General features: G+C 36.2%; 1 protein-coding gene across 4 annotated transcripts in view; it reads left to right on the top strand.

Annotated features, from left to right (window-relative positions):
• CACNB4 (calcium voltage-gated channel auxiliary subunit beta 4) overlaps window positions 1–8,660 on the top strand; it is a 259,470-nt gene extending 250,810 nt beyond the window's left edge. For 3 of the 4 annotated variants that reach the window (XM_036857324.1, XM_036857325.1, XM_036857326.1), the window contains one exon: window positions 2,027–8,660. In XM_036857324.1, coding sequence (XP_036713219.1) covers window positions 2,027–2,287 — 261 coding nt within the window. In that variant the 3' untranslated portion in view covers window positions 2,288–8,660. The remainder of the gene's footprint in view (window positions 1–2,026) is intronic. The other variant, XM_036857323.1, reaches the window with a different exon arrangement.
• Window positions 8,661–12,601: the final 3,941 nt, after the last annotated feature.

The raw sequence follows: 12,601 nt of genomic DNA, 5'->3' as shown, positions 1-12,601 counted from the left end.
TGGCTTTTACCTAGGTAAATTCATCCCTCCTATGTCTAAACCCTGCTAAGAAACTTTCTACCTACTATGCAACTGTCCATTACCCCTCCATTGTCACTTCTTAAGGGTTATACAGTGGTGGCATTGTCAGGCACAGGGCTAGCTAAGTAAGGTATGTGAGACAGATGGGCCTTATGGCCACCATTACCTAATCCTTCCCCCCCAGGCTGCGGGGCCTGTCCCCTAGCTTGCCCAAACAGAACATGCACATAAGTAGAGTCGCCTTGTTTGGAAACAGTCGTGAATCCCTGAGTTTTCTTAGGGGTGGGCAGGGCCCACCTCGGTCATCGGCTATGGCCAGTGTCCTTTAGGGAAGCTGGGGATGAGTGTAGGAGCAGGAGGCTTGCTCTCCTGCTGTTCTGGTGCTGCACTCAGGGCTAGATGTGGGGAGCCAGAGGCATTATGATACAAAGTGAATCTTGCCTTCCTCCATCAATTATTATGTACCATCTACCAAGCCGCTGCTGGAATGTGGCCAAACCCCCAGCTGACTGAGGAACAGGTAGTCAGTTGAGCTCTCGTGCATCATGACTAGTTTTGTATTAATGGGTTATAATGATAGTCATAATTGTAGATCATATAGAGTTAACTCTGAGATAAATGGCACTCTCTCAAATGTTATTTTAACCGTATTACTCTTTTACAAAATTGCATCTTTGTAAGCAAAAAACTGCCATGTAAATGGATAGCTTTCGAGGCTGGAAATGAACTTGGGAAACGGGCTATTATAATATGCAGAGTATATGTGTGCACTGGGACTCTTTCTCTCCTTGTTTCGCTGCCTGCCTGCTGATCCGAGTGTGGCATTCCACTGACTGGTTTGGGTTGGCTCCGAATTGCACATTGTAGGGTGAGAAACGGATTCATGAAGCAATATGCTTCATGTGCAAAGTGCAAATGAAATGTTGCACTTTGTTTATGAATATAACACTCCTGACTTATCACCTCCAAGACATCCACGTAGAGCGCTTCTCCCAGTTTCACTTGAGTTACCGTGGTGCCCTTTATCCTGGGGCCTATTTCTCCTAGTAACCATGGGCACTTAATTGTGAGATCCCTGGTTGGGGCTCCCGGCACTGGCTGTGACTGTTGAATGAGCTTCCTGCTGTGTGCAGGTGAGTGTCCTTTAGAGGAAATGCATCTGGGTCTTTGGTTTCATCAGCTTCCTGTTTCTTAACTGAGGCGACCTACCTAAGCAGGTAGACACAGCTATGATACACGTTTTCCCATGATTTGAAGAAAAACGTTAATAGCCTTTTCTGAGCGCTCAAATAAGTGTCTGAAGATATTAATTTCAAGTAATGGTATTAGAGGAATTTAGTTTATATTCTGAAGATTATTTTTGCAGGACATTTCAGTTGAGGAAGCAAGAATTGTAAATATATCAATTCACTGGCTCCATAATTATTGTGTACTTCTTTGGAGAGAATGTTGCTGAGTCTTACATTTATGTAGGATTTAGAAACAAATATTTTATGGGTAGCACAAATCATAATTTTATTAAAATATTTTTAAAAGGTATCAGGAACATTCAGCTAATAAAGATGAAGTGCGTGACTTTAGGAGGAGAAAGGTTTTATCAGTTCAAGAGAGGAATAAAATAACAGATGCTATTCTGAACTTTAACTTATTTCCCAACAGTAAAATAATCCTCATTTTGCAATAGAAGTGGAATTATTAGGCCTTCGTAAATATATTAAGTTCCATTCAGCAGCTAACTTTAAATTCTATGTTTTTAATAGGAAGCATAATTATGCAGTATTATATAATTAAATTCATAAACTACCAGCACTTTGGCATCTTTGCATGTTGTGTCCCAAATACATAAGACCAGGTATTTCGAGCAGACCATTTGTACATCAGAATGTTTTATTGAGTCAGATATTTAGCATCTTATTGTCCAGATCCTACTGTTGTACATACATTTGCATGTTCTAGATGAATGAAGCTGATGTAATTTAACCAGTGAACCATCTGATATTTTTAGAGTCAGCGTATGAGGTACAGCAACCACTCCACAGAGAACTCTCCAATTGAAAGGCGAAGTCTAATGACCTCTGATGAAAATTATCACAATGAAAGGGCTCGGAAGAGTAGGAACCGCTTGTCTTCCAGTTCCCAGCATAGCCGAGATCATTACCCTCTCGTGGAAGAAGATTACCCTGACTCATACCAGGACACTTACAAACCTCATAGGAACCGAGGATCGCCTGGGGGATATAGCCATGACTCTCGACATAGGCTTTGAGTCTGCAGAAACAAACAAAATATTCATCTGTTGACAATTTGCCATTGCACTGCTAGGATACAACCAATCATCTTAACTCGGCAACTACAGCACAGTATTGACTGTGCTTATGGGCTGCTGTCATTGATGCTAAGAAGGGGCAAAAAGAAAAAAAAAAAAAAAAAAGTGTACATTATGCCCTTAAGTCTAGATGGATGTTAGATGCCCAATCATAGAGATATTTTTAAGTGCAACATTTACATAACAGTACCTTTTGTTTTCTTCATTAGGTTTAGACACATCAATTTGTAATTTAAGGTACTTATCAAGGCACATATAAAATAATTTCCCATGCTGGAAATTCCAAATGACCAGTTCCAGTTGGAACCAATTTATAAACCAATTCCTGTTGGAATTTGGGTGAATCGACTAGAAAGTCTACTTGAGCATGTTGTAATCAATTTAAAAATCTGAAAAAAAAAAAGAAACTAATCAATAAAATCAAAATACCAATAGAAGCCAAAACCAGCTATGGTATTTATTTGCTGGAGACTAAATTTACACTTAAAGTTGGAATGTATAAACATTTTAATATATGTTAACGTTGCCAGAATGGCTTTTCAAACTTACCAAATGTATTGATAGTGCAAAAAAAAAAATCTCAAATTAATGCAGAAATTCTACAGTCTCCTCAGATTTTAATATTTTTATTTCTTTTCTGGCACAGCTGTTGTATTCAAAGTGTTTTGCTTTTTGTTTAGTCACAACTGTTAGCTTGTTTGAAGTTGGCAAAAAAAAAACCTCAAAATTTCTTTAGCAGTGAGAGAGAATAGTAAAGAGAAGCCCAATCATAGCTGGTTATGTGAGATGGAAAATGGGGTGTTGTTTCCCCTTTAATCAATCTGAGCACAACTACATACATTCAGGAATCTGAAGTCAGACAGTAAGAATGGGCACAGATCCTCCTGAGTGCAAGGCTAAACATCTCCAGATGGGATTTCACCTATCCCACTTACCACAAATACGGGTTCCATGTTCACCGCCAGCACAATTGAGTATCTTTCCATTGCTTCACTCAGTCTCTGTCTTTGAATATCTGAATGTTCTAGCCCTTCACCAAATTCTTTATAATCATGCTAAGGATTTTTTGTTTTGCATGGACACACTGAATTTTGATATTGAAAGCTGCGTTTATACAAAATGATTAATTGAAAAACTGTGAAAACGAATTTACGAGCTTGCAGTAAAAAAATAAACTTGTAGATTCAGAATAGATTTGTTTACTAAAATTGTATCATTTTTATTGCAGAGAATTATAAAGCATTTGAAGATTGAACTGCTTTATTTCTAATGAACACTCCTCTTTACCTATTAAGTCTTCACAGTTTTTCCAGTGACTATAATTACAGAATCAGTGACCTTATGTCTCCAATAATCAAGGAAGCCTTAGATTCACTATGATCCAAGAAACTATTGAAATTGACCCTTTTATACAATACACAAATGTCTTTAGGAAAAGACTCTTGTTTCTAAGAGTCCATTTTTCTAAAACTCGCATAGAATCAGGCATAAAAGTCCTTTTCTACTAGTACATGTCATGAAGCCTATTTTTTTTGGAAAACAATAATAATTCATATTCTGTTATCTTATTTCCCCCCATCCAAGCCTTTCAATGTTTAGGCTCTCAAAGCATGCACCAGTTAAATAATTTTCTTGACCATGAAAATAGGTTCCATATTCTTAATTAGTTATGTATATATCTTGAACCTCATTATAACCCCCGCATTCCCTCTCCTCCTGTTATTCACTGTGCATACCCCATTATGAACCTGTTTAGCTGATAATGAGGATGCCTATAATCATGTAAGTTATCGCAAATATTTGATACAATTAAAAAATGTGGGCTCAGTGAATTCTAAAAGTTAACATGTGATACTGGCTTGTGAGGTTCTTTTGTCATCTAGTGAAGCTTACAGAATTTTCAGTTAAGACATTTAAAAGAGCTATATCCATTAGGCACTTTACTAAACATACAACCTGCCATTACTGAATACTTTGTTAGAGCACAGAAGAGCATTTTCCAGCAAACAAATATATTTATTACATGTACAGCACATATTTGCATGAAAAAGAAAACACTAGCCAAAACATTTTTCTATATGCTTTACTGGTTTCTTGTTTGTGCGCATTAAAGTATTTAATTGCAAAGAGTGCACCAAGGTGTTAAACTTAGACTAGACAGCTGTTCAGCTTTTTCTGTAGTAGCATTAGCAATCTGGCCATTTAACTACTTTAAGATATTTACATTTTATGGCAGGTAGCTGTAACAGCATTTACATATATTTCCTAGTCAGCAAGATTACCATATTCTTTCAACTTTTAAAAATCTCTTGTTTTTAATGGCCTCTCAAAGCTTAGTTTCTACGTCCTCTATGTCACGCTGATAGAGAGGTCCATTCAATATCTGTGCACAAAACCAATCTTTCCTTTACCATCAAGTGTCCATACCTGTTTTGCTTTGCATTCTTATTCAAAAGCTAACAATCTTGGAAAGGGTATAATGTATATTTTCTTGATGGATGTACTTAAATTTTTACTTTGATTTAGCATATTCTTTCCCCTTCCTTTTGTAATACGTTATCTTCAAATGAATAAGGGATATGCATTTTCCTTTTTCTTTTTCTTAAGCCTTAGAGTTTATTGTGTAAATGATACTAAAATACAGATATATACTAAATGAAAAGTTTTATTTTTACCAAACACATCAAGCACCTTTGGAAAATACATATTCCATAAATACTTTGTTTTTAACTGATTTCATTTAAAGATTAGCAAATGATAAGCAGGAGAAGCAAGTCTTATAATGTTTGAGGCTGCTTTAACTTATAGTATAAACCACATATTCTGTAATTTCAGCATATATAATTTCAGAATATGTAAATTACATATTCTGTAATTTCAGTCAGCGAACATGTAACAATGTAGACACATGTGACAATGTGGAAGTGTAGTCTTGGAAAAAAAAGGAATGCAATTTGTCAATCCTGATGTTAATTCTCAAGGCTGTAATGTGACTCCAGTATTGTAATCAACCATGTTATCTTGTTTCCTCCAATATTTAAAGCAACACTTAGAAATGTTTATAAATGACTGATGATTCTCGCTTATCTTTATACAGTTCTGTTGGAAAGAAAATTGAAATTAACAATTCAGACTGATAGTCTTTCCTAGTAAGAGAGTCTTAATTATGTGACAATATGACATTGCTTAGTTCTTAATGAAATGAATTTTTTAAGTATAAAACAAATTCTGAGAAAATTATTTGTTCCCTTTGAATAATTTCTTAATTACTTTAATTATTATTGTTGTTGTTTGCGAAATGTATTTTTGGAATGTTAACCTCTTTAACATACCTGCATACTTGAACTTGTCTTTTGTGTGAGGGCCTTAAAATTCATTATCGGAAGCTAAAGCAGTGAAAGGGAGGGAGAGAAGGAAATGATGCCAAAATACGGTTTGCAAATTTAAGCTCCTTGAATGAACATATCATAAAATGTTGTTGAGACCCAGGATGTCAGTTAAGAATGTTTCTAGGCAACCTTAATTTGCATGCTAGTGTATTTTCTTATTACACAATTTTATTTTGGTATTTGCTAAAAAATAAAAACAAAATAATGCCACTACAGAAATTGCCCTATATATTGATATTTATACTACCTCTTCTCTAGAGAAGACAATCTGTCTTTAAAGAGAAAACACTTTTCAATAAGTAGGGAATTTATTACTCTCACTGCTAACCTTGCTGCAAAGCTAAATGCATAAATTGTTAAAATATACTTTCCCCTTAGATTTTCAACTGTTGACAAAATGCTCTTGTCACCCTTTCATTTCTTCCATGTTAGTGAACTTTTCTTTCAATCAGTTCACAGTTTATCAGGAGACAAGGTAAACATTTAATATGTCAGTAATCATAGGGAACAAGACAAACTGCAAGGAAATTGCTTTTGTGTGCAATTTGTTATAACATCTAGCTCCAAGTCTGAGAGTAGATTCAGAGATTTGATGTTTAAGTGAAGTTGGTTTGCAAATTCAAATTTTGTTGATCCTTGACTTCTCCTATGGACACTTAGCCATTTACTGAGTAGGATCATCTTGGACACTCATGTCATTGGAACAAACTTCATATCAATGTTTCAAATAAATGAGAATGTACCCCTTATTTCTTTTATATTTCTGCCTGTATTTCTGTCTTTCATGACACTGTTGCATGTTCTTTTCTTTGTTAATTATATAAAATTCATCTTTGAATAACTTTATGAATGAAAACATTATAGGGAATTATGTAATAAAATTTGTTTCATTAGTTCCTCATACCTTTAAACATTAGTTGCTCAACACTTTAAATATTGTTAATGCTGTAACTGTTATTAAGTTACTTACTCAAGCTGTGTCTATAGGGCAGAGAACAGTCCTCTTCTTTTAGTTGATAATCATGATCAAACCACTCAATACAATAGTTGTCAGATAGACAACAAGGATAACTTTTTTGTTGTTGACTTAAGCAGTCAAGTTACTTAAAATAGTAAAATTGGTTTATATGAGCAGACAGAGCTACAGCATTCAAAAATTACTTGTTAAATGTTTCCTTTTTTGTTAAAATGAACTTTCTCAAATGAAACTCATCCTCATGTAGCAAGTATCTCTTTCTACTTGCGGATGGTTTCATACCAAATGCTTCATGTAATTAAGGGACATTATGAGAGGACTAGAAAATATTTCATCAGATAATCTTGACTAAGGGCTGTAACTCCCACTTACCGTGAAAACATAAATAAGAGTGAATAGTCATGAGTTTGGGGGAGTCATAGTTACATATGAAATTTTCCTTTGTTTCTTTTGATGTATGTAAAATGTTTGTAGAAAGATGGTAGAATATGTTATTAATGAATTTAGAGTGTTTGGGGAATACACTGATGCTTCCTCTTTGAAAATTATAGAGTTAAAATGAGGACTATCTAGGAACCAAAATTGGCAGGCCTCCAGCTTTACAATACTTTGTAAGTGTTCTTGGTTATGTTTTGAACACTTAAATTTCTCAACAAATGGCTATGTCTATATTTATGTAGGGGCCACTCTTGCTCTACTTGCATGCCACTTTCACACATCTTTAACTGAAATCAGTGTGAATTCTGTATGCATATGGGATGTATTTTAAGATGCAGGATCATTAATGCTATATTGTTGCATACTATTTTTTATTTTTCATATGCCTTACAATATTTTCTGGGATGTTATTAAAATGAAAGCATTTTATTGCCAAAATAAACCTGTGTTGTTATTTCTAATCTGCATTAGCAGTAGAAAAATAATGTAGCAAAAACATATATTGTATAGTACAAAATTATAAAAGATATATATTTTGCCAATAATATAAAAATAGATTGAGGAGAAAGAAGCACATTTGTTATAGCACAAACTTACAACAAAATCCACTGTTAAATTTGGCAGTTGTATTTTTTAAAAGTATATAGATTTAGTTCTAAGTTTTATCAGATTTATTTCATCTACCATCTTTTTAACTTGCTGCTTGATACTTTTCCAGCAATTTACTTCATAGCCTTGCAATCTGTGGATGTAATTTATTTTACTTTATCCCCTTCCATAAAACTTATTAAATTTTATTTTGTGATAAGACTCATACTATATTTACTGTTCTTATTTCTTCTCCTTCAGTAACAAGTACAAAAAGTAACAGCAAGTGAACTTATAGGGCTCCTCTGAATTTTGGACATGTTTGAAATGTTTTATATTTTTCACAGCCTACCGTCAGAATGAGAAATAAAGATGTCCCAACAACAACAAAAAAGTATTTAGGGATTCTTCAATTTGTTTTGTACTGAATACCATTTTGAAACATAAGTAAAAGCCATTAGCTGTTTTTTTTGAAAGGGTGGTGGGAGGGAAAAACAGATATACTTATTAATACTAAAAATAAAAATGGCAAATTGATGTAAAAAGATTTCCCTACTATTCTGAGAGCTGTTGATATCCCAAACTATTGCTATATCTCCAGCTACAAAGTGGAAAAAAAATGCTTTTATCCAGTATTTTTCCTTTCTTTAAATTTTAGTTATTTATTTTGATAATTTACCCCCTTTTATTTTTCTTATATAGGTAAATGTGTAGCATTCTACAAGGCATGCTGGGTAAAATATACTATGCAAATGTGTACAGTGCTGCATGTTTTGTTCTCCCTCTGCTTTAGTGGCTTTAAAGAAAAAAAAAAGTGTTGTTATTTTTGTGAACCAAAACATTTAACAAAGAAAATGCAGAGTGCATGCATATAGTATCCTAGTTTCTATGGATTTGTTTTATGGAATTTAAATGTGTACAAACCAACTGCATTAATTTTTTTTTCTTTTATATAATAAATGAAAAAAACACTGAAACCAGCGTTATACCTCTCCTTTATATTATTCTAGAGATATACTGACGATATACCGGAAATCAGTAGGTATATTCCTGTACCTTTTATACGAAAAAAAAAGTCTAAACATTTACCCTCAAAACACAGGTTCAATTAAATGACTACTTCCTGAATACTCTGCTAGGTGTTACAAGTGATCGCAAAAGAAGTACTATATTAGGAAAAAGCTTGTAGTTAAATACATACACATACACGCATGTGCGCATGAAGTAGAATATATTACAATGTATGTGTGAAATAGGATTGAATACAATATAGAAAAATAAACTAGATAAACCGTATTGTTCACAAGAAACCCCTATATGATTATTTTAACAATTATCAGAAGTTTCCAAAGGTATTTTGTACCTGTAAGAATTCCATGGATGGCATACAGCTTATGACTTGACATTTCATGTGCTCAGTGTCAAGTGTCCGTGCTATGACTTGATCCGCATTTGACTTTTCTCTCATTGCAGTGCACAGTTTAAAAGAAATGTGTACTATGTTGATTATTACCAATGTATTAGGATTATACAGTGATTTATTATAGCCAAATTATTTCACAAGCATTATCACATTTGATCCATCTGACCCCCCCCCAATGGAAAATAGGCGGGGCATAGGTTATTAGACAACTAAAATGAAGATGCCAAAGCTCATTGTAGTCTTTCTCTCTAAAGTACTGTTATCTAAAAATACATATATTAAATGCTTTTAGGCTGATAGTCATCTGAAGCATACAAAACAAGGCCTGGAATACAGTAAATAGTGACTGAATGAATGGTACCTTGGTTATTGGAGATGTACTATATAAGGCTGCCCCAACTATCAAGGCATTTCAACCAACAATCTGCAAGTCCCAACTGGAAGAACTGCAGCTCACTGCAATCACTCCATCAGCCTGGCCCTGAAGCCACCTTTTGCATCATCAGTGTATCTCCACTAATGAGATAGGTTGTAGAGAGAAGCATCTTGTTTGTCCTGTCATACAACATGCAGATTAGCATAGTGGTTAGACTGTGGCCTCTAACCCTTGCCTGGGTTCAAAGCCTAGATCCAGCAGTAACTAGCTATGAGTTTGGGGCAATCACTTAACTTCCCTGTGCCTGTATCTATTTTGGTAGAGTGATTTTTCTTTTGGTTATGGGTCATGTTTTCATGTTTCTTTGAATGTCTACTAATTTTTTTATTGGATTCAAGATATTGCAGATTTTCCACTGTGAATGACTTGATCTTGTCTTCTTGATCTGTAAAGAACTTTGGCCTTGTTTTGATAAACAACTGTGAGTTAGTTTGATCCTTTCAAGGTTTGTTTTTAAGCTCCTTTAGGACTGGTCTAGAGTAAGGCTTATCCTTAGGCTAGTTTAGCTCCTCTTTTAAGATCTCTGGGGTGTCTACTGAATGTCCCATATATTCTGTGTATTCTCTTCACACTGGCTGAAGGGAACTCAAATGATTCCTGGCCCTTTGTAAACTCTGGTAATTACTTGTTTTACAGCTCCCCAGTACTTGTTTATTTCCTCAAGTCATTACTGGCTAGCCTCAGGGGGTTTCATACTGGTTTTATACTACACAGGTACAGATTGATATGCAGCCAAAGACTCAATGCCTCAACCTATGTAGGTTTTGGGAGCTTTTCTCTGGATAGCTTCCTTCTTTCAATCACTCTGCTTTACAAATTCTAGTAGCCTTGATCTCTTGGAATGCTGATCTATGTCTTCATCTCCAGGGAATTGCCAGACTCTATTTGAGTTTCCACTCCCTCCGTATCTGGCTGGAATTGCCTCCAGGCAGAAAATCCACATAATAATAAAACTTGTCCCATTTGTGTCTCTTATCAGAGATCACAGTCCTATGCTGGGTGTGGGCCGAAAACAGCTGTTTTCTATATTTTGTACAGTTTCCTATTTATTAGTGGTAGGAGGGTAATTCCAGACCATCCCACTCTACATGGAAGCAAAATTCTCTCCAATGACATTTTGCATATCACTATAATCATGAATAAATGAGTCTTTAAAAAGTCTCATAAGGAGTCTGTTTTTACAAATAGCTTCATACCACCCAACAAGCATTCCCAATTACTTCTTTAGTAGTTCCAAATTTGTATTTCACCCATGGATCCTACAGTTGGACAAGATTGTATTAGGAAAATTTCTTCTCCTCCCGCCCACGCATCCCCCCCCCCCTTTTTTTTTCTTTTTTGAGACACTTAGAAAATAAGCTGGGAGACCATCTCCCAACCTATAATGGAGGTTATAAAATATGAAGCCCTAACTTCCCAAGTTAATATGGATATGACACCCATTTAATAAGTTGACAGAGATGTGTGGGGAGTTTGCAAAAAGTTTTAGAGCTGCCAAAAGCATTACCTACAGTGGGCATGAATGGAAATTGTTTTTTTCTAAATAGCCTAGAGAGTACTTTATTATTTTTTTAGGAATTTATTTATTTATTTATATTTTTGGCTGCATTGGGTCTTTGTTGCTGCACGTGGGCTTTTTCTAGTTGCGGCGAGTGGGGGCTACTCTTCGTTGCGGTGCGTGGGCTTCTCATCACGGTGGCTTCTCTTAATGCAGAGCATGGGCTCTAGGCGTGTGGGCTTCAGCAGTTGTGGCACGTGGGCTCAGTAGTTGTGGCTCACAGGCTCTAGAGCCCATGCTCAGTAGTTGTGGCGCACGGGCTTAGTTGCTCCGCGGCATGTGGGATCTTCCCGGACCAGGCCTCGAACCCTTGTCCCCTACATTGGCAGGTAGATTCTTAACCACTGCGCCACCAGGGAAGCCCGAGAGGACTTTACTATGTAAATATAAACATAACAATCCATAAATTTAAATGGATTAATATAGTAATTTTCTTTCCCTTCATATGTCTCCTCTAAACTTTGTTTCATAATGATAAGCCCCAAAAGAAACCAAAGGACTCTTTCTTGAACAGTTGTTTAAAAAGAGACATGTTTCAGCCCTCAATGCTGCCCTTTGTTTCACAGGTACAAGTTTGCTACAGACAACTACGAAAAACTGTAGACTGTCTTGAGGTCTTACTTAAATGGGTTATTTTTCTATGTATTGAGATGAGATAGTGTATGACTAGGAGAAGTGGTGTGGAAAGGTGGAGTTTATTGCTGATTTTGTTTCATTTCATTTAGCTCTTGCACCTGGGGGGCAGAGCAGTTCAAAATGCCTTTTACAGCTCCCGCACCTTTTTCTTTCTCTTTTTACCGAAGTTAAAAAGAATAGAAGGGGTTGGAGCTGTTTCTGGTTTCTTTGTGTAAGGGAAGAAGTAAACAACCTCAGTTTCTTGTTTTCCCACTCTTGCCTCTAACAAGAATAGAGACTAATTATCATTGTTATCAGATGATCTGGAATCGAAGAAAGACTTTAGAGACAAACCCTCTGCTGCTCAAACAGCTTTAGTGGCCACTAAAAATTTTTAAACACGGGAGTGAACTGATCAAGATAGTTGTTTCGGGCAAGACTGATCTGAAAGTGAAGGGAGATTGGAGCGGGAACAGCCTTGAGGTGCAGGACGGCCATAAGGCGACCGCTTAGCTAAGGCCACCCTTCAGGGCGTCCAGGTCAAGAGATTTGAGAGATAAAGGTATTCAGCTTCCCTCAGAGCCCCTGATGGAATGCCATGTCTTTGAAGGCCAGGACGTGGGACTTTTGGTGTACTGTGCGTGCAGGGTTGGGGATGGTCACTGGGCACTCAGTGACATGTTCACATTTTGGCTCTGTGGAAGAAATGCAGAAAAAAACCAAAACTCGGCGGGGACGCCAAAGCAAGCAGCCCAGAGCCACCTGCCCCAACCTGCAGCCCCCATTGCCTGGATCCAGGGGCTCTGTCCCGCCGCCTGCAGGTCGCCCGGC

This window comes from Balaenoptera musculus, chromosome 7 (assembly GCF_009873245.2).
Source record: "Balaenoptera musculus isolate JJ_BM4_2016_0621 chromosome 7, mBalMus1.pri.v3, whole genome shotgun sequence".
Taxonomy (NCBI): Eukaryota; Metazoa; Chordata; class Mammalia; order Artiodactyla; family Balaenopteridae; genus Balaenoptera; species Balaenoptera musculus.
This window is presented reverse-complemented; position numbering and strand designations above follow the sequence as displayed.